Source organism: Castor canadensis, chromosome 17 (assembly GCF_047511655.1).
Source record: "Castor canadensis chromosome 17, mCasCan1.hap1v2, whole genome shotgun sequence".
In the NCBI taxonomy this organism is placed as follows: domain Eukaryota; kingdom Metazoa; phylum Chordata; class Mammalia; order Rodentia; family Castoridae; genus Castor; species Castor canadensis.
The window spans coordinates 12209105-12230367 of record NC_133402.1 but is presented as its reverse complement, the minus strand read 5'-3'; the positions used below and the strand labels follow the sequence as shown (position 1 = coordinate 12230367).

The window sequence follows — 21263 nt, the reverse complement described above, 5'->3', positions numbered from 1 at the left end:
GGGAATCCACAGTCAGACAACTTGGGTCAACTCCAGAGCTGCTCTGACTGAAGAGACCTATGGATTTACAAATATCTTGAAAATGTTACTCATTAGCCAGGTGCTGGTGGCTCACACCTGTAATCCCAGCTACTCAGGAGGTGGAGATCAGGAGGATTGTGGTTCACAGCCAGCCCGGGCAAATAGTTCACAAGACCCTATCTCAAAAAATACCCAAGAGACAAAAGGGCTGGTGGAGTGGCTCAAGGTGAAGGCCCTGAGTTCAAGCCCCAGTAGCACCAAAAAGAAAAATTATTATGGCCCAAGAGTGTTACTTCTCAGAGTTTATCTTAAGGAGAAAAGTCAGAAATTCAGAAGGTTTATCTCCTTGGGACATTTATCATAAAACATTATTTATAATATGAAAAAACTAGAAATAATTTAAATATCCAAAAGTGAGGAATGTTGGGGTGATGGGCATATCTATGAAATGGCATTCTAAATATTTATGAAGAGTTTAATGTTTACAAAAGACTTCAAATGACACGAGGAACCATAGTGATGCCATGATAAGTGAAAACAGAAAATGGTACAATATGATAACAATCATAAAAAAATACATTAAAAAAAAACTGCAAGGAAATATCCCAAAATGTCACAAGTCACTAGATGGAGGAGTTACGGGTGTTTAAAAAAGACTTCTTTATACTTTCTGTCCTCTTAAAATGGTTTTACTATGTACATGAATTACTTTCATAATCAAGAAAAAAGTAAAAACTTTAAAAATGCTGTGCACGTGGTTTCCATTTTTATTTTCTCTGATGGATGATTGCACATCAGCAAGTCTTGAGTTAGGCTAACTACTTAGGCCGGTCACGACACACACACACACACGTACAGAGAGGTCACACAGGCTGTGCCGGGCTGGCTGTAGCGAATGTACAAGTTACACAGGTGGGATTGTTAGGCTGGTTCAGATACACCACCAAATGATGGGACACTTGGGTCAGGCTGTCTCTCCTGCCTGGCTCTGTATGTTGGGCTAGTGGGATGGTGTCCCACTGGTACTCCCTGTAGTGGCCCCAGTGGGCGAAGTATATGTGGATTGGGGTCTGCTCTGGGTCTTCTCTGCCCTGGCCTTGGCATTGGAGCCTCCAGATCTCTGCTACCTCATCCAAGCACTAGATCTGCTCTTGTCCATGCCTCCAGCCCCCACTCCACTCCACACCTGTGGGTCCAGATAAGACAAGCAAAGGAAGAGCCAGGAGTGCAGTAGACACCCTCCTGATGTGAACTGTGCCCAGACACAAGACAGGAGGAAGCAGGAGATGTGACCACAGCACCACACACAAGCTCAGTCTTTACAGACGGGACAGGCCGTGGGTCTCCAAGAATGCAATACTGATGGCGCCTAAGAGGTGTGAGGGCTACGTGGAGGGACTGTGCCCTGGAGGGCTAGGAGAGCGGATGGGGAATGTGTCCAGTGTGGTGCTAGACTGTTGAAAGTCACAACTGGACACACATCCGGGGAATCATGCCCTTCTTGCCCAGTTCATTCACATGGTGGGTTAGATACAGCTAGATAGAGGTGGAGATACACTGTTTTGAGGGAGGATCTTTCCTGGTGGCTGGACAAATGGTGAGACAGACTCCTGGGTTGGGCATGCTCTGGGGAGGGCCGTACGACAGTGAGGGAGTCCCTAATGCTACACTCTGTACAGGGTGGCTGGGCCCGCCTGCCACGCCCATGGCCCCTGGCAGCAGACATGGGCTTGCCTTCAACCCCTTCGGCCTTGGAGAGTTCTTGAGCCCCGGTGAAATGGGGGCTATGATGACAAGAGTGTGAGGGAGGGGTCCCCACATTCCCTGGAGGGCTACATGATATTGCACTGGGTGGTCCCACAGCAGTCTTTGATGAGTGCCAGCCCTGTCTTGGCCACTGTAGGCTTGCTAGGTGGGGGCTCTGCTTTCTTCTCTGCCCGGGAGCCTGCAGCATGGAAGGAGCACAGGGAGAGAGGGAGAGGTGAGACCATTGGCAGCCCAGCCCCTCCTCCCCTCAAACCCTAGTCAGGCCTTATTCAGGTGGTGTGGAGAACTAGTGTGCACTGTATGTGGTCCAGTGGCTGCTCCCACTTCCCTGTGGGCCCACTGGCTTTCAGTTCTCAGCTTCCACCCATAGCTTTTAGCCCTTCTCCTGGTCAGCTCTCCTCATCACTGTACCTTCCAAGCCCAGCATGGGGCCTGGTATTCAGGAAGTACTTGGTGAGTGAATGAATGGGAAATTTTGTCCACAACCTGAGGGTTCATACCTTTCATTTCCGGAAAATACACATACATTATCTTTCTAGAACTCTCCACCTCTCATTATCTCTTTTCTGTCCCTCCACCATGCCTATTAAGTATAAGATGGACCTTCTCATTCTATCCCTACCTCCACCCCCATTGCATAACCTCTCCTATTTTCCACTGTTTGTTTGTGCTACATTCTGGGTGAATTTCCTCAGGTCTGCCTTCTATTTCACAAAACATGCCTTTAGCTGTGTCTCTGTCTTTAATCTGTGAGTTTTTACTTCGGAGACAATATTTTCACAAGGCTAACTTTTTGCAAGTCTCCTTACTTTTTTTTTAATACCATCCTACTATTTCATTTTTGGGTTTCTTATTTCTTTAATAATTTTAATATACTTAGTTTCTTGTCTCTGTAAAATTGTTCTGTCATGTCTGGTGCTTATACAGTCATTCTCTTCATTATATCTAGAGTCCCCTCATGGTGGTTCAATTCGTCAGGGTTTTTAATTTTTATTGTGAATTCATCTTCATTGGGGTTGTTCTATCTGTGGAAGGCTGTGTACAAAATCAGTCTGATGGAGAATGGTCCCTCCTGAGCAGGTCTTGCATTTGCTCTTGCCAGAGTCCCAGAGATTTCACTGGTTTGAGACTCGAATTTATTTTTCAACTTGGGTTTATAGCACCAGATGCAGAGTATAAATTTAGGTTCCATATTTGGCCCCTTGCTTGGGGTGTAGACCTGATGTTTTGATTTCTTGCCAAAATCATTATTTTATGCATAATCCTACACAGAAGACACATTTCTTTGCTCCTTCTCTATGCTATTAGGTAAAATATTTTTATTCTGTCTTTCATGGAAGAGGCAATCCATTGAGAATGCTGGCTTTAGGTAGGGGTCATGTGCCTTGTGGTTTTAGGAACCAATACTAGGGAGTTCTTTTCCTTCTTTACTCCTCACACTCTGTAACTGTGTGTTTATGGGATGTTACTGCGAAGCACACGGAACTGGATTTGGGGTTGTATGGATAGTGGCAGCTTTGGGGCTTCCCAGAAAGATTTCCACCTGTCTTGCTTTGGTAATAGCTCATGTTCCTGAGGCTGCAGGAAAGGACATGTGATACAGACTTGGCCAATCACAACACCCCAGCCTCTTGGTGGCAGTGATGGGCCTAAGAGGTAGGAACATGGTCCCAGTAGGGCCAGTTAGAATCTTTCTCTGAGAATTATGTACTTCGATACCAGGAGAACGAATCTAGAATTGTCTTGGGACTGCCAAACTGTGGTTCCAGGAGTTTGTCCCATGGAAAAGGCCTATGTGGTTGGGAGAAATGAAGCTAACATGCAAATAGAGAGACAGAACTGGGAGGAAAGTGAGGGTAATCCAACAATGTTCAGTCTCTGAGGCCTGAGTTCTTATAGTTCTTCTTCCAACAAATCCCCTTTTTTGCTTAGACCATATTAAATTTGACATCCCTTTTGCATAATTAAAAGAAGCTTCTCTAGCACAGTTAGACACACTTAAAAAAACTGAGTCAATAAGAAGAAAACAGCTTCTCATCTCCATTGTTACTTTGATATCCTAGTAGATACTAGGGCCTCCAAAAAGAGGGTGGAGTATGCAGCATTTCCCAAACTCATTTCACACAAATGAGTGTCTCTGTGTGTTTATGGCTCTTGCAAATTCCAGCCTTAATACAGGTCACAGTTCCCTGAGCCTCAGTAAGTCACCCAGTTCTTTTTATGAAACATACCAAACCCTGTGATTAGGGAGGGACAGCTGTTGCCAGGACTAGCTACATAGATTTTGGAGTTCAGAGCAAAACGAAAATGCAGGGTCCCTTGTTCCAAAATTAGGAAGAATTTCAAGACAGCAGTAGCAGAATATTAAACTAAGGAGAGAGTCCTTCTAGGCATGGGCTCTGGGGACTGCACAAGCTGCAGGCTCATGAACGTGGCCCTGCCTGCTGTTAACCCAGGCTCAAGTCTGATCTCTAGAAAGCATGTCCCTGTGGTCCCTCTGGTCCCAGACCTCTTTGAAATCTCCTTTTCTCTTTCATGGAGGAGGAGGAGGAAGAATAGTGCACTCACTGGCTGGAGATTTGGTTACTTTGTCTAGAGGTTTTAACTTGATTCTCAGAAAATCAGCCATTTCCTTGTCTTCTTCTTGCTCCCTGGGAAGACAGATGTGTAAAAGAGAAGAGGAAAGAACAGTAAGTAAGGAAAAGAATCAGAGAGACAAAGCAAGAGGCTAAGTATGTAGGACCAGGTTGAGGGGTTCGTGAATGGTGCATATATATCGTTGTGTGCTATTATGTGTATGGAATACAATGTTGTGTTTGATAAACCTGTTCTGAAGCTGAGACACATATCAAAAATGGGTAAATGCTGACCCAGAGCTAGAATGAGATCTCAACACCTCCCCCAACCCTATACCTTCAAGCCACCCATCACCTGTGCTCCTACAAGGTGTGTGGCAGGTCTCAGAGAGCAAATCATCTCAGCTCTTCATAGTTACCAGGAATAAAGTAACTGGGCCCAGCTCAGAATTTTTGAGAAGGAACTTAGAGTTCACAAAGGACAAAGAGGAAGTTACTCTCTGCAAGGAGAGTGACTCCAAAGGCTTTGTCCTGGAACAAAAATATTCAAGAATCAACATTCAAGGCTGTCCCCAGGTTCAGCCTCCTCTGAAGCCTCCAGCTGTACCATGGCTCCTGGAACTGGTGGTTTGGGTCAAGGTGACAGATGCAAATAGGTAGGAAAAGACATTGTGGCCACTAAAATGAAGGGAAAGGAAAGGAGGTAAGCAAGTCAACACAGCATGTGGAGTTTTGTACAGACTACAGGAAAGATTTTGCAAAGTTGCCTTGGTGCAATGGAAGGATGTATAGAATGTTCTTCCAAGCGTTCTGAGGTATAATTCCCACTGGGAACTTCCCTGGGTGACATTCAGCTAGACGTGCAGGCCTTTGCAAGACTTTTTCAGGATGGCTTGGAGTTTATTTTGAGTATGAAATGGATTCTCAGATCAGGAGTCTGGAATTGATTTGAGTTCAGCGTCTGCAGAGCGATGGCAGATGCCCGTTAGGCAAGGCTGAGGGTCCCAGGAGCAGGTGATGGGTTTGGGGGGAGGGGAAGGAGTGGAAGGTTGGAGTCTGGTGGTCCTCTCACCTTAACCGCTCCACCTCTGCGTCATCCACCAGGAAGTCTCTCTTTTGCACCAGTTTGTGGATTTTCTGGATGAGCTCATCTTCTCTCTGCTTCTGTAGCTTGGTTTTTTCTTTTTCTTAGAAGAAGAAAATAAAGAGACAGTTGAGAGCCAGGTGCACATCTGTAATCCAACATGTGGGAGACTGAAGCAGAAAGACACTGAGATCGAGATTAGCTTGTGCTCAACTTAGTAAGCCCCTGTCTACAACAGTGCTTGAGTGCTTTTTAGAACTTAGAAGCAGTTGAATTTGAGGGGCTGGGCTTGGAATCCCTGCTCCACCATTTCACTCACTGGGTGAACTTGAAGAAGCAACTTGACCTCATCAAGCAGCAGCTTCCTCACTATTATACACAAAGTGAAGCTTAAAATGCATTCGTCTTAGGAAATGGCTTAGCCTTGAACTTGGAGAGCACTCAGAAATGTGTTGGATGCAGGTGTCAACACTCCTGCCATTGTGAGTTGCATGGGTCTGATCCCCCAAATCACTCATCAGTACCACAGAGCCCTCCCATGCCCTCTCCAAGTGAGCTCCAGTCCCCACAGACTTGCCAGAGCATCCTGCACACTTCAGCTCTCTCGGGGAGTCTGCGGTGTGGCTTTTTTCTCCAAGTAACCATTGCCAGCACTCTGATATTCCCAAGTGTCCCTCACAGCTTCCCAGAGTCATTCAGCAACTTGTAGGGCCCTGAGCATTTGACAAACCTCGGTCACCATTTGCTCACCCACATTTTCTAGTCCCACCGATGCAGGCACTCTCCAGCCTCACCCTGATTGTCAGCAACCCCAGCCACTCATGGGAGAATCCACCTCTCTCAGCTCACTATGCTAGCTTACAAACCAGTTCCTGACCAAGTCTCCCAGTCACTGGCCAATGTTCCCTGCCTGCTGTGTGACATAGCCTTTCTTTCCAAATGAAGCCCCCCTCAAAGTTATGACAATGAAAAATGTCTCTAGACATTGCCAGCTGTCCCCTGGAAAACAAAATCAGCCCCAGACGAGAGCCATTGGTTTAATCCTTCCCAATATCCCATGAGAACAACACTGTTTTACATCCAAAGGAAATACACCATGACCTCCACAGCCATGCCTAAGCATCCCTAGCTCTCAGGACGTAGTGGGGACCATGGAGGTGGTGTGAGCCATCTGGCTTGTCCTTCAGACACTCTCCAGTCAGGAAAGGTGCCGCTGTTCTCCAATCACAGGCTGCCACCTACCATCAAGACACTGGTGAATTATTTTCTGACCCTGGCTTAAGAAACATAAATTTGTTTTTGACTGTTCACGTTTCTTAATACTTTTATCACTGATGTGTTGCCAGAAACATTGGTTTTTCTTCCCCTGATCTCAGCTCTGTCCATCTAGACACCTGGCTCTGGTCCAGGGAATACAGAGAAAGATATCCAGTGAGGACAGAGGAGGTAGAGATAGGGGCTTAGAAAGGCAGAAGAGGAGAGGAGAGGATGTCTTCCTAAACATCAGTATCTGAATCCTGCAGCAAAGTGATGGGAAGAAGCAGTTTTCACGGGAATCAATGGGACTGGTGTTAGGCACCTGGGCTCTGTTGCTAACTAGCCCCAGACCTGGTTGGTCTCTGTGGGTAAGTCAATGACATGTTGGTTGGACTTGGTACTTGGGCTGTACGTTGTAGCATCCCTGGCCTCTGCATGTGGAACATCAGTATTGAACCTGCCTTTATTTACGCTTTTGGTATTTTCTCTCTTTTTCTGTGGTACAGGGCCTCAAGCTTGCTAGGCAAGCTCTTTACCACACAACAGGTACAGCATTTTCTTCATAGCAGATTTTTGGCATGTCTTTATTTTTTTATATTGCATTACAATGTTTTATCCTGATTACTGAATGGAGGGGTGCTCCTGTTAAGGGATCTTGTTCTCCTCATCCTAGACCTGACCCTAGCCAACTGTACACCCCTGTCAATGTGTCAGCCAAAGACCACCTATTTCCATGCATGCTCTGGAGGCCACCATGGCGTGAGTGGAGTCCCCATGGCCTGCAGTTGCCCTGGCAGGTTCAGAGGCTGCACCTTCAGGTTTCCTTTGCCTGGGTTGACTCTCCTGTGGCTTTCTGAGCTAACAATGGACCCTGAGCATTTTCCTCCTAACAGGGACACAGTGAACAGTGCCGGATCCATCAGTGTCTCTGGAAAAGTGAAAATTGGGAATGAGAGAACCTGAAACTTAGGCAATAGTATAGGAAACTCACAGAAGGGATACAGAGTGGCCTTACTTGGCCTGTGTGCTAGAGGGGAAAGTAGAACGCTCACCCAAAATGGAGGTAGGGAGGGGCAAAGAGGATCCCACTGACTTCCTCTCTGCTTCAGGCTCTAGTATGGGTGGACTGAGTTCATGCTTCTAGTGGATTGACTATTTCCCCAAGCCCCAATTTCTATTACAACTGGAAATACTATCTCCTCCCCAAAATTCATGTCTACACTATTCGGAAGAAGCCTAAGTAATTTAGAAATTACTTGTAAAGCTAAAAGTAAGTTATACTCATGGGCTGGAGATGTAGCTCAGTAGAAGAGTGATTGCTTAGTATGTACGAGGTTCTGGGTTCAATCCCTAGCACTGGAAAAAAAAAACAAAACAAAGCTGTGCTCATTAGAGTGGACTCCCAACTCAATGACTGGTAATACACCCAGGTAAAGGGAATAAGGTCATGTGAAGAAGAAGATAGAGACTGAGTGATACAGTCAGATCAAGCAATGTCAAGGACTGATGGACACTGCCAGAAGGTTGGATGAGGCAGGAAGGATTCTCCCCTAGAGTTGTGGAGAGGGCACGGGCCTGCCAACACCTTGGTTTTGGACTTGTGACCTCCAGAGCTGAGAGGATACTTTATTTCTGGTCGTTTTAAGCACTAAATTAGTGGTAAGTTTTTAGGGGAGCTACAGCAAATAAATATGGTGCCTGAGAGCTCCAGGAGACTTCCCTGTCCTTCCAGTAATGTCCAAGCCTGTTTTGTGCTTATCCCAGCTTGGACAGGTTTCTGTACTTTTTAACAAAACTCTGCCCAGCAGGGCTATAAAATGAGAGAGTGGACGGGCCTGGCTGTCCATCACGATCCTGTGGGACACTTTAAAAAATGGCTAGTGCCTGAGTCCCATGCCTAACCCAGCTGATCCGGAGTTCCTAGTGGGTGGTGGACCTTAGTACTTTTCCCCATTCGTTTATTGTTTTGTGTCTAACATTAAACTTTTTTGGTAACTTTATCAAGATACAATTCATACAGTATGCAACTCACCTGTTCCAGGTATACTTGCTGGGGTGTGCGACCATCACCACAATTCATTTTAGAACATTTGAATCCCCCCCAAAAAGAAACCCTGCTCCCACGAGCTGCCAGTCCCTTTCAATGAGGATGGTTCATTCACTCATTTAGTCTGAGGGCCTGTGCAGCACCTGGTACCTGGTAATACTCTTTAAATCAACAGTACCTCATCCTGTTACCTGGCCCACTCTGACCTCACTAAAGGATGGCTTTTTTTTGGGGGGGTGAGGTGGGGTGTATCTGGGGTTTGAACTCAGGGCTTCACGCTTGCTAGGTAGGAGCTCTACCACTTGAGTCACAACTCCAGCCCTTTATGCTCTGGTTATTTTGCAGATAGGGTCTCTCTTTTTCCTCAGGTCAGCCTGGACCCTGGTCCTCCTATTTTATGCTTCTCACTGTCAGTGGGATGATACATGTGTGCCAACACACCCAGCTCTTTCCATTGAGATGGGGTCTCACACACTTTTTGCCCATCTGAACTGGCCTGGAACCACAGTCCTCCCAATCTCAGCCTCCAAAGTGGCTAGGATTACAGGCATGAGCCACCAGGCCCAGCTGACAAGACTGCTTTAAGCACTCCCACACACTGTCATGTCATGTGATGTTCACAACAACCACACAAACATCCTACAGGTAAGGAACATAAGACTGAGAAACAAAACTTCATGGGGTCATTTAGCTGGTAAACCTGAATTCAAACTCACATCACTGGAGCCCCAAAGTAGGAGTTCTTCGACAGGGACAATATTGGTCCCTCCTTCAGGGACATTTGGTAACAGTGAAGACATTTTTAATTGTCACAACTGGGTACAGGCCAGGCATGGGGCTCAGCATCTTGCATAACGTAGCCTCTTGGGATGGAATTAACAAACTGATAGCCAGGTGTGGTGCACACCTGTAATCCCAGCACTCGGGAGGCTGAGACAGGAGGATGGAGCATTCCAGGCCAACCTGGGCTACACAGGAGACTGTCTCAGTATGAAACAAAAGTCTGATAGAAGGGCAATCACAGTCAAGTGACAGGTGATGGTGGGTTCTTATCTGACCTGTGTTGCTCATTGGCAAAGCCAAGGTTCTTGAGATACAGCTGTGCTTACTCATTCATCAGCACTTCCCTTAGCACCTTCCAGCCTTCCAGTGTCCCTTTAAGGACACAAAGTCTAGGGAGAGACATGGCTGAGTCTACAGGCAGTCAGCTGAGAAGGGCTTTGGTCAGGGTGATGTAGAGATTGTGGGCATGCAGGATTACTGTGGAGACTGGAAGGGAGGTAAAATCCAACCTCCCCCGGACCACCTAGAAACACCCCTTTCATGGTTATCGCTTCAGTTCTTGCAAGGGGAAGGGGCAATAACCGGTGCCAACCAGTTCCGAAGGCATGTGCAGTGTAGCCCACCTGTCACCTGTAGGAATCTTTTAGGTGTTTTTCCTACTTAAGGCTTCATGAATATTGCTTGCATCTCACGCATACAATTATAACAGACTGAATTATATGAAGGAGCTTGCACAGTCAGAAATCAGTGATGTAACATCTGACTGTCAATCAAGTCTGCCAATCATCCTAACCCCACCTGCAGAAACGCCCAGGTTTCTCCCACCAGCCTGATCTGAGCCACATAAAAGCCAGAGACCCCAGACAACTGCTTTTGAGCTGTGCGTCTGGAGCCCGTCACTTCTCTTGATGATGTTCCTCTCACTTTCTGCTTTCAATACTTTGCTGCTGTGCCCTGTCTTCCTTGTCTTTTGGATCAGTTTTTTAATTGTGACACCAGACAAGAACCTGAGGGGACCCCCCAGACCCCGGTAACAAGGGGACGCCCATGGAGGGCACTCAACCCATACTGTTTGGTCAGGGGAGGCTTTCCAAGTAGAAAGGGCCAAATAAGGAATGTCATTAAGACCTGGCAAATCTAGGCTTGGTTCCAAAGTTAGAACTCATAACTGCTATACCATCCCTGCTCCCAAAACAGGATAATATGGTAACAACTGCCAAACACCAAGCTAAGCACTTGGCTTGCAAAGTACTTTTACCACAGTGATATTTACTGACACTCATGCAGCTGTTTTTTTCTTTACGGTGCTCAGCTTGAACCCAAGGCCGTGTGCATGCTCGGAAAGCCCTTGACCACTGAACTTTGTGGTATTTACACTTGATGAGTTAGGTACTATTCCTATTCTATTTTCAGAGAAAGAGAAATTGAATCTCAGAGAAATAAAATGACTTGCCCAGGATCAAAAAGACATCTGGAATTAGAACTTGACCCCAGCTGGGCCTGACTGACTTGAACCCGCACTAGAACTGTGTGGTCAGGGAGCCCTGCATTGCAAGAATAAGGCTGCCTTAGTAGAAGAAATTAACTGTCTTCCAGACCCCAGGAGTACAGACAGTGTACCTGTGTCCCCCACCCCACCCACCACCCAGCAGCTGCTAACACGAGGTAAAGTCGCACATGCTTACCTGGGATGGCAACCAAGTTCTGCAGCTCCTGCTTCAAATCCATGATGTCCTTGCACAGCTGGATGTCATCCATCCTGGGGAAACAGGACCCCACATGACAGCAGGTCACTTCCAAGGAACGTGCACCCAGCATCACGCACTTTAAACAGATACAGTCTATGGGAATGGGATCCCCGTGTTGCAAAGGTCATGCCTACTGCGATGGTTAACTTGTGCATCACCTGGCTGGACTGAGGGATGCCTACATGGCTGCTGAGGCACCATTTCTGGATAAGTCTGTGAGAATGGTTCCAGGGGCTATTGGCATATGGATTGAGTAGGGAAGTCCTGCCCTCATGTGGGCAGCATCCAATCAGCTGGGGTCCTGGACTGAGGCGGGGGAGTGGGAAGGAGGAAGTAAGGGGTTGTTAAGGGGTTGTGTGGGCTCTTTCTCTCTTGTCTCCCTTTCTCCTTTCCACCCCCACCCCCAGCAGGAGACCCTTCTCCTGCCCATGGACATCAGAGCTCCAAATTCTTGGCCTTTAGGACTTGTACCAATGGCACCTGGGGGCCTGGGCTGGAAGTTAAATCATAGGCTTCCCAGTTCTGACACCCCTGATCCTGTACCAAGCCACACTACCAACTTCTTGTCTTCCAGTTGGCACACAGTGGTGCTGGGATTTCTCAGCCTCTGAGATCACGTGAGCCGATTCTCTTACAAAGCCCGTATCCTCTTGTCCTTGGTTTCTGGAGAACTCTGAACACTGCACAGCCTCTCTGTGTCCGTTACTCTCAGAAGGAGCATTCCAACACCTGGCCATCATCCTGTCAACAGACGCTGGCTCATTGTTAACATCACCTTGACCGTGGCTCTCCACGTACCCAGCTTTGGTTGCTTTGCACGAGTGGACTCATGTTGCAACTCAGTTTTTGTTGTTGTTGTTGCTGCTACCTTGTTCAATAATTTCAAGCATTGCAGAAATTTACAACGTAAAGTCTCAGCCAATTCTTTAGAGACAATCACTATTAATAGCTTGAAACTTATTCCTCCAGGTTTAAAAAAGATGCTTATGCTACCATGTATGAAGTTGCTATTTATTTATTTTTGGTGGTCCTGGGGCTTGAACTCAGGGCTTTGTACTTGCTAGGTGTACACTCTACCACTTGAGCCACACCCCAGCCCAGGTTGTTGCTACTGTACAAAAATATTTTTTGGAATTTTGTCTTTTGTCTTTTTTTTTTTGGTGGTACTGGGATTTGAACTCAGGGCCTTGTGCTCCCTAATTTGAGTCACACCTCCAGCCCTGTTAGCTTTAGGTTGTTTCTCAGATAAAGTCTCATGCTTTTTGCCCTAGCCAGCCTTAGAACACAATCCTCCTACTTATGCCCTCTGTTTAGATAGGATTTCAGGCATGAACCACTTGGCATGGCTTATTTGTTGAGATGGAGTTTTCCTAACTTTTTCCCTGGACTGACTCGGAACTGCAGTACTCGCCATCTCTACCTTCTATCTTTTTTTAAATGAATTTTTTTGGTTTGGTTTGGTTTTTTTGAGGCAAGGTCTCTCTGTGTAACCCAGGCTGGCCTCAAACTGGTGATCTTGCTTACTGAGTGCCGGGATCACAGGAGTGTACCATCACACATGGCTAACACATTTCTCTCTCTCTCTCTCTCTCTCTCTCTCCCCCTCTTTCTCTTTCCCTCTCTCTTTGTGGGACTGGGGTTTTGTGCTCAGGGCTTCACACTCAAAGCAGGTACCGCTTAAGACACACCTTGAGTTTATCTTACTCTGGTCATTTTTGGAGATGGGGTCTCAGGAATAATTTTCTCAGGCTGGTTTCAAACTGTGATCCTCCTGATCTTTGTCTTTCAAATTCTAGGATTACAGGCGTGCGTCACCAGTGCCTAGCCACGCTTCCATTGCAATAGGAGTTTCCAAATTGTCTTCCAGAGGGACTGCATGATATCCCCACCACCAGTGTTGGGGCACGTTCATTTTTACAACCTGCATAATTGGGTTGCACATATAATTTTGCAGCAAGCATTATCCTTTTGTGAGTGTGCTGTAAAATTTAACTCATCTTAGTTACAAACAATATTTATAATGGCTGCCTGGAACTCAACCACATGCATTTATAGGGTTGTGTTCATTACGGCCTTATCTTGATTACATGGGTGGATTTCAACATTGCTTGTGCGATTTTGGTCACAATATGATGGATATCTACTTATGCAGAGATTTTTCTCCCTGGCAGATTATCTGAGGAGAGGAGTTTAGATTCTCAGAGGTGGAGCCACTCAGTACAGAGGGTGGGACAGGTCCGTGGCAGTTGAGACATATTTTCAAGTCACCTCCCCATGTGTACAGTCACTTGCACATCCTTCTTAGCATCTATGATGTCAGCCACTGCCCGGGGCTCTTGAGACACATCAATGAGTAGGGCCATGGCTTCATGAAGCTACCACTTTAGCAGCCAAGACAGAAGGTGAAAGCAAGTGCAATATTGTCCCTCCCTCAGTCTCTGTGGGGATCGGAACCAGGATGTCCTGCAGAGAGCACAATCTTTTTTTTAAGATTGTTTTTATATTTATTCATATGTGTATACATTGTTTGGGCCACCTCTCCTGTCTGTCCCCCATCCCCCTCCTCCCTATCCCACCCCCCGGTGCCCCTCACTTCCAGGCAGAACTTGTTCTGCTCTCTTGTTCAGAGCACACAATCTGAAGACGATCAAATCCCTTACATCAAACAGTGTGGCGTTTGCATGGAACCTGCACACCTGCTCCCACGTGCTTTGAACCATTGCTGGATTGCCTATGATAGCATGGAGGTACCACATAAATAAATAACCATGCAGGAAATGATGACAAGAAGCTACAGTCTGTACATGTTTGGTGGAGACACAATTTTCCCTGAGTCTTTGCGATCGTTGGTTGGTGGAGTCCATGGGTGTGGAACCCACAGACCTGGAAGGCTGGCTGTGCTTCAGGGGCTCCAAAAGAGTACAGCAAGTAAGAGGGTGGAGTGAGTCATTTGGGGACAGCATCCTGTTCTGCACCAGAGACAGAGAGGTGCATTGAGATTCTTGTTTTACTGATGTGGAAACGGACAGAGGGGTCCACGGTCTACACCGTGGTGGGAGCGGGACCAGGGCCAGAGCGCAACTCTGCAGTCGGTGTGGATCTGTTTGTGTATCACTCAACATCTTCATCAACCCCCCTGGCAGTTCCACCCCAGATCCATGTGGGGCCCTGCCCTTGGCTGGCCGTGAACTACTGGTCCATTCCACTCTTGCATCCCCGCTTGCAGAGCAAGAGGCGGGGCGCCTGGCTTCTGCTGCAGTTCTTGTTGCCAGAGGGACACCAGACATTTTTTGAGCCCTGCCCTGGAATGTCCTCACAGGTGGCAGCTGCCACAGTGAGCTGGGGCTTGCCAGAAGGGCACAAACTGTTCCTGTGGGTTTCTCTGGCAATTGTTTGACTGGAGACCATCCAGAATCCTCCACAACTCAGACATGGGTCTACACCACTGGTCTTCAGTGGGGGTAATTTGGGTCTCTGAGGACAGCTGGCATGCCTGGAGATATATTTGGTTATTGTGACTGGGTGCATGGGGCAGGAATTGCTGTGGCATAGAGTGGGGAAAGCCCAGGGATGCTGCTGAGCACCGCACAGTGCACAGAATGCCCCCCACTACAGAGAACGACCCCTTCCAAAATGTCAATATGCCAAAGTTCAGAAATCTTGGTTACAACTCAGAATTGACAGAGAAACCATGTTGGGAATTTTTGAAAGGTGAGAGAGGAGAAGCTGGAGAAAGAAAAAAAGACAGGTAGTAGTTACGAGCCAGGGTTTTGGCACCCAAAGGGGCCATGTTCCAGCGACTCAACTTCCCTGAGTCTTACTTTGCTCCTCTTTAAAATAGGAATGACACCAAGACTATTCTGTATGTCAGGTGCTGGGCACCATGCCTGGGATGTACACAGCGAATGTACCAGGTAAACATGAGCGGTGTCTATCATTAGAATCAGCTGTGAAAAAGAAGCAGGCAGAGAAAGGGAGAGGACATGACGCTGGCAAGGACAAGGTGAGAAATGAGCTAACAAGGAAAACCTCTTTGTACCCCCTTCCCTTCCCTTCCTTCCCCTCTCCTCCCTCCCCTCCCCTCCCTTCCCCTCCCTCTCTCCATCCCTCCATTCCTTCTTGCCTTTTTTTTGTGGTGGTTCTGAGAATTGAACCCAGGGCCTTGCACTTGCCAGGCAAGTACTCTACCACTTGAGCCGTGCCTCTAGCCCTAAAAACTCTTTTTAAGAAAGAACCTCAGGCTGGGGATATAGCATAGAGGTGAAGTGTCTGACTAGCATACACAAAACCCTGAGGTTGATCCCAGTAGTGGGGGAAAAAAAACATAAAAAGAAAGTTACAAATTGTGTTCTTCTCTATGTTTTTAAAAAGACATATTTATCTGATTGTTGACTGGATCCCTAGTTTTCCTAATGTAGATTGTGGAAAATAGAAACAAGCATAAAGAAGAAACCTAAAATTATACGTAACCTTGATCTGCATGTAGCAGGGGCCCAGTCTCCTCTGAGAGCTTTGATGTGTTCCACACTGGTTTGTTTCCTACACACATCCTAGCTGTGGCAGGCTTCCTGGGGGCCTCTGCCCTCATCCTCTGCGGGTCACTGAGTTGTCCCCACCATCCAACCCAGCACACAGTAGTAAGTAAGGCAGAGCTCTGCAGAACACTGTCAAGAGTCCTGTGCGGTAGCATTGTTTTCCATGGTGTCCCATCTCCTCTTTCTCCACCTCATCCCAAGCAATTCATCTCTGGTCTTCCATGTTCAGACCCCAGTAGGATCCCACCAGCAGCTGTTCATCAGAGTTGAGTCTATTCGTCCAGCTATAAATCAGCTGTTAAGCAAAGGAGTCAGCATTTATTGAGTCTTACTAAGTGCCTGGCACTGTCCTCAGGACTTTCCATGCAGACATCCATCTGAATCCTCACGGCAGTCCTGTGAGGGAGGTGTCTTTTACCTCCAGTTTACAGACGAGGCAATGAAGGTCAAGAACTGTGCCCAAAGTTCCATACTGGATAGGGGTCATGGAGATCCAGCCCTCACTGGTCCTTGTGACCATTTCACCATGGCATCTCCTTTCTGCCTGACTACCAGTTGGGGCAGATGTGCTTGGTTGCTGTCCTCCCTGACCTCCCCCCTCTCTTTTCTCCCAGAGCCCTGATTGGCTTGGGAGGCAACTTGTCCAGCCCCAGATGAATGTCAGTCATGTCAATTCATTTGCTTTTGCCAGACTCCACTTTCCCAGGATCCCTTGCAGCTAAAGTTGACCATGAGACCTACTTTGTGCCAACAGAATGTGAGAGAATGTGACTGTGGCTTCTGAGAAAAATGAGAGGCTTGGGTGCTGCCCCTCATGGTCCTCAAGCTGTCACCACCACAGTGGTAAGAATGGCAGATGGGAAGTGAGGAAAGAGCTAGAACTTGTGACATCCTAAAGCCACCCACTGACCCTCAGTCTACCTGCACCTGAACTTTTTAAATAAACACAGTTGGCCTGCACATCTGCCTGTTCCACATTTGAGAATTCAATCAAGGATGGAAAATACTCAGAAAAAAATTGTACCTACCTGTACTGAAAATGTACAACTTATCATGACTCCCTAAACCATGCAGCGTAACAACCGTTTGCATAGGCGTTTACACTGTACTAGATGTCATAAGTAGTCTAGAGATGATTTCATGGAGATGGAAAGTAGGTATAAGATGTGCTTCTAAGATGTGCTGTTTTATGTAAGGGACATGAACATGCTTGGATTTCGATGTCCTTGACAATCCGGTAACCACCAACCCTCCTAGGAGATGGAGAGATGACTGTGTTAAATGTCCTTCTGACTTGAGTGGAGTGACCAACTATGTTGATTTGCCTGCAACTGTTCCAGAAGCAGCGCTTCAAGCCCCATGTCCTGAGAACCCATCAGTCCAAGGCAAACCTGGAAGGTTGGTCACCCTAGAATTAAGACACTATTTCCTGAATGCTCTATTATGTCACCTGAAGACATTTTCACTGATAAAGAGAGTGGACAGGTAATACTTTTAATAAGAGTGGGATTAAAAACACACCTACATATGCCCTGGTCATGGCAAGCCTTACATCATCATAACTTTCAATGTCATTAATTAAATAATATTGTCCCCAAAGCATTGAACTGGTCAGTGCTAAGTGATTTAAAAGCTTGGCTCGAACCTTAAGTAAGCCACATTAGTCCGGGTCTGTGCGTGGTGGTTAATGGCAAACCCAGAAATGAAACTCCCCTGCCACCAGCTCTTTGCAGAGAGAGAGAAAGAGATGTCATTTCCAACAACCTGATGAATGCAGGGGACAACCTGTGACATTTTTCATCTTGGCCTTTCACGCTGGGGTGATGGTGGAAAATTGGTCATTTGAGCAGCTTTGGGCAGGGAGAGGTGATCAGGCTCTGTCAGAATAATAGGCTGCTGCTTTACAAAATTTCTTTGAAAATGACAAGGTCTGGAGGCAGTGGCCACTGAGTGAGGTGCAGCCTAACGGAAATCCAGCTGAAGCTGCAGTGGCCAGGCGGATGTAGCGTGCCAGAGGAAAGGGTTGATTTTTTTAAAAATAGTTTGTGTTTGGCTCCTTTTTCTGGAAGTTGTGGAGGCTTGGATCTTCTTGGGATGGGTGGGAAGAAGAGGGAAGGGGAAGGAATGTCTGACCTTGGAAATAGAACACTGGTCTGGGATTTGGAGTCCAGGTTCAAGTCAGAGGCCTACTGAGGCAGGCTGGAGTTTGGGAAAGTTTGGGACCCTTAGAAAATATATGACTTAATATTGTTTTTCAGATTGAACATTCCTCTTTCCCTGAGCCTTCTTTTCAATTGCAAATGTGAGTAGGTTATTCACACCCTGGCATAGGGACAACTCAAACAACCCCACCTGGCTCAGGGACCACCTGTGCCCCTCCTCACTCATCAGTTATTGGTGGTTAGCAATCACCATGTTCTTCCCTTCCCATAGGTTAGCATAGGTTTTAAAAGCACCTGGAAAAGAGAAAGACGCTCTCTCTGCTTCCAGCTTCCACCTGATCCCACCATGTCCCCTTTGTAATTCCCTTCCCTAGCTTTTAATAAACTCCATTCACACCCACGTGTCCTGCCATGGATTCTTCCACATGAGACACAAAGAATTTGGAAATCTTCTGACCACAGACTGCACCATTGCTGTTAACACCATCACAAATCTGATCTTGACCTTGGGCAGGTCATTTTTTAGACTAGACTGCTGTCTACTCATGCGTAAAATGTGAGGCTTCCATGACCCCCAAACTCCGTTCTGCCAGCAGAGGGAACATGACTTGCTTTCCATCCAAACAGATCTGAGGGCAGGTCTCCGTTTTGCCATTTACTGGCTGTTAAGTGCCTTCCATGCTGTCACAGTGGAAAAGGAACAGCACCTTCATCTTGGGGTCTTCTGAGAACTAAACAGGTAGCCCAGTGATTTGCATGTGTGGAGCAAGTTGGTGGAAGAGGCTACTTCTGTCCACCCTTCCACCCTGGGCAAAAGGGAGCAGCTAGGCTGAGTCACCCCTGTGCTAGCCTAGCCAACATTCCTGAATCAAAGGCTGTGTGTCTCTCCTTCTTGTGCTATTGATTTTCCTGGAGTCAAATGTTGCCAAGGTGATGAACACATGCGTTGGTTTAGCTTCAGGTGAATTGGGGAGCTTAGATGCTGACCGGGGGACACATGTGCTGAGAGGTCTCCAGGGAGTCTGCCAACTCAGTCCTTCTCGGCGTCACGCTGGGACCAAGGGACCAAAAGTACCCTGCCGGTGTGCTGGCTCAGGTGACACATCTAGGAAAGGGATACCCTCGGGACATGTCCTTGAAGGATGTGCTTCCTGTTTTCTCTTGGAGACTCATGTAATGATCCGTGTTAATAATCTCTCTCCTGTCCCCTGGACTCTCCCTTGGTTGAAACCAGACCCTCATTTCTGGATGTGGCATTCAATTCCCATCCCCAAAGAATGTCACCTCCCTCAAGCACGGCTTACTCTTATCTCTTCCAAGAGTGTTCTAGACTCCCTTTTGATTCTTACCCTCACCTTGGGTGCCAGGGATGGAACCCAGCACCTCTTGTGCCTGCTAGGCAAGTGCTCTACCACTGAGCTCCACTCCCAGCTCCCGCTTATTCTACTTATGGAATGAAGTGTTGTCCAATTCTAGAATGAAAAACAAAGGCAATTAAGATCTTTAAACTACATTGTAATGTTACCCTTTGACAGTAGGCACAGTCAAGTCTACTCATTTGTAGGTTGGGGTCTGCCTGCACATCACAACAGCAAAGGGAAGCAACCACAACAGATGTGACAGCCTGCAAAGCCAGAGCTACTTCGCAGCTGCCCTTTAAGAAAAGTGTTGCCTGTCCTGGTGTTCAGAAAGAGTGGAGTATTCAGGCCCTCGCCAAGTTGTCAGAGCCAGAAGAAATGACTCTCGCCTTACCTGGGTGAAGAACCCAATGCCCGGAGAGGGCAATAACTGCTGATGGATTCACTGACTCTTTCAGAAAACAAATCTGATGGCCTACCGTGTGCCTGGCTTCCTAACTCAATTGGCACTTCTGAGAGCACCAAGAATTAGGCCAGCTCCCAAGGTCCCCGCAGGGAACAGCAGGGCTCTCACCTGCCTTACTGCTCTGATAGGCGTCGGAGACCATTTTCTCCACTGGGTTCCAGCAGAGAATTGAGCTGTGTCCCGCACACACAAGATTGGCCAGCAGATTTCACACGATGCCTGCCAAGGCGACCTGGCAGTTTCTGCGACAATTTGTCCTGCACATCCTTCCCTCCACTCATGTGTGAAGGAGACAGTAAGTTTTATGATTTTGTTTCTTACCTTCTACTCCCTGCCCCCAATCCCCAGACTTTTGCCAAGACAGTGTCTAGAAAAAGACACTCTTAAGTGTCCTTTCCTTGGATGGTTCAAAGCAGGATATAAAGAGAGACTTAAGCTCAGGTGTACCTTAGCCCCAGGGCTCTAGGCTGAGTTGGCTCAGAAATAACCAAGGGTGGGAACAAAGCTTAAGTTCCAGAGAGGGAAGAAGAAGGGGTCAAGGAAGGGAGGGGGAGGGAGGGAGGAAGGGAGGGAGGGAGGGAGGAAGGAAGGAAGGAAGGAAGGAAGGAAGGAAGGAAGGAAGGAAGGAAGGAAGGAAGGAAGAAGAAACAACGTGAACGTCCCTATCTTCTCTAAAAACCTGTGGCTGGCCAGCCTGCAAGGGACCCCTTGGGAAAACATAGTTGACATATGCATGAATGAGGGAGGTCACGAAGGGGACAGGGTTTTCAGCTTTAGCAAAGAAAAGTAAGAGCTCATAGTTTTATTTGCATTTCAGATACACAACAATTTTCCATGTAAGTATGTCTCAAGCAATATTAGGAACACATTGAACTATGTTGACATGCATGAATGTAACTTTTTACATATTGTAAAGTTATTCAAGTCAGGCATGGTGGTACACACCTGTAATCCCAGGCTCATGAGACTGAGGCAGGAAGATCACTAGTTCTAGGCCAGCCTAGGCTACATAGTGAGACCCTGTCTCCAAACAAACAATCAAACAAATATTCATTATTTATCTGAAATTCAGATGAATTCAGACTTAACTGGATGTCTTGTGTTTTCTCTGGTAATTTATTAAGAGGGGCGCTATGCTTTGAATACTAGCTTTAGTTGATCTCAACATGAAAGATGGGATGAATTGGGAGTGGAGAGGGAAGATGTAGTTATAATTGAAACTTAATTGTAACAGTATTAAAATGTGGGACCATTAAGAGGTGAATAGATTAAGGCCACCATCACAGGAGTGGACTCCTAATAAGATGCTCAGTTCTGTCTGACTTTCTCTCTTGGTCTGCACATGCTCACTTGCCCTTCTGCCATGTAGCACAGCATCGAGGTCCTCATCAGAGGCTGGCACTGTGCTCTTGAACTTCCTGGCCTCTACAATTGTGAGAAATATATTCTTTGTAAATTA

The 21263-nt window shown here is 46.9% G+C and overlaps 1 protein-coding gene across 1 annotated transcript in view; it reads right to left on the bottom strand.

The window, feature by feature from the left end:
* Positions 1 to 763: 763 nt before the first annotated feature.
* Bmerb1 (bMERB domain containing 1) overlaps positions 764 to 21263 on the bottom strand; it is a 99450-nt gene continuing 78950 nt past the window's right edge. Inside the window, exons 3-6 of the mRNA XM_074059310.1 lie at positions 11221 to 11294; positions 5437 to 5551; positions 4357 to 4439; positions 764 to 1966 (exon numbers count right to left, since the gene is read on the bottom strand). Of these exons, the coding sequence (XP_073915411.1) occupies positions 1854 to 1966; positions 4357 to 4439; positions 5437 to 5551; positions 11221 to 11294 (385 nt within the window). The 3' untranslated portion in view covers positions 764 to 1853. The remainder of the gene's footprint in view (positions 1967 to 4356; positions 4440 to 5436; positions 5552 to 11220; positions 11295 to 21263) is intronic.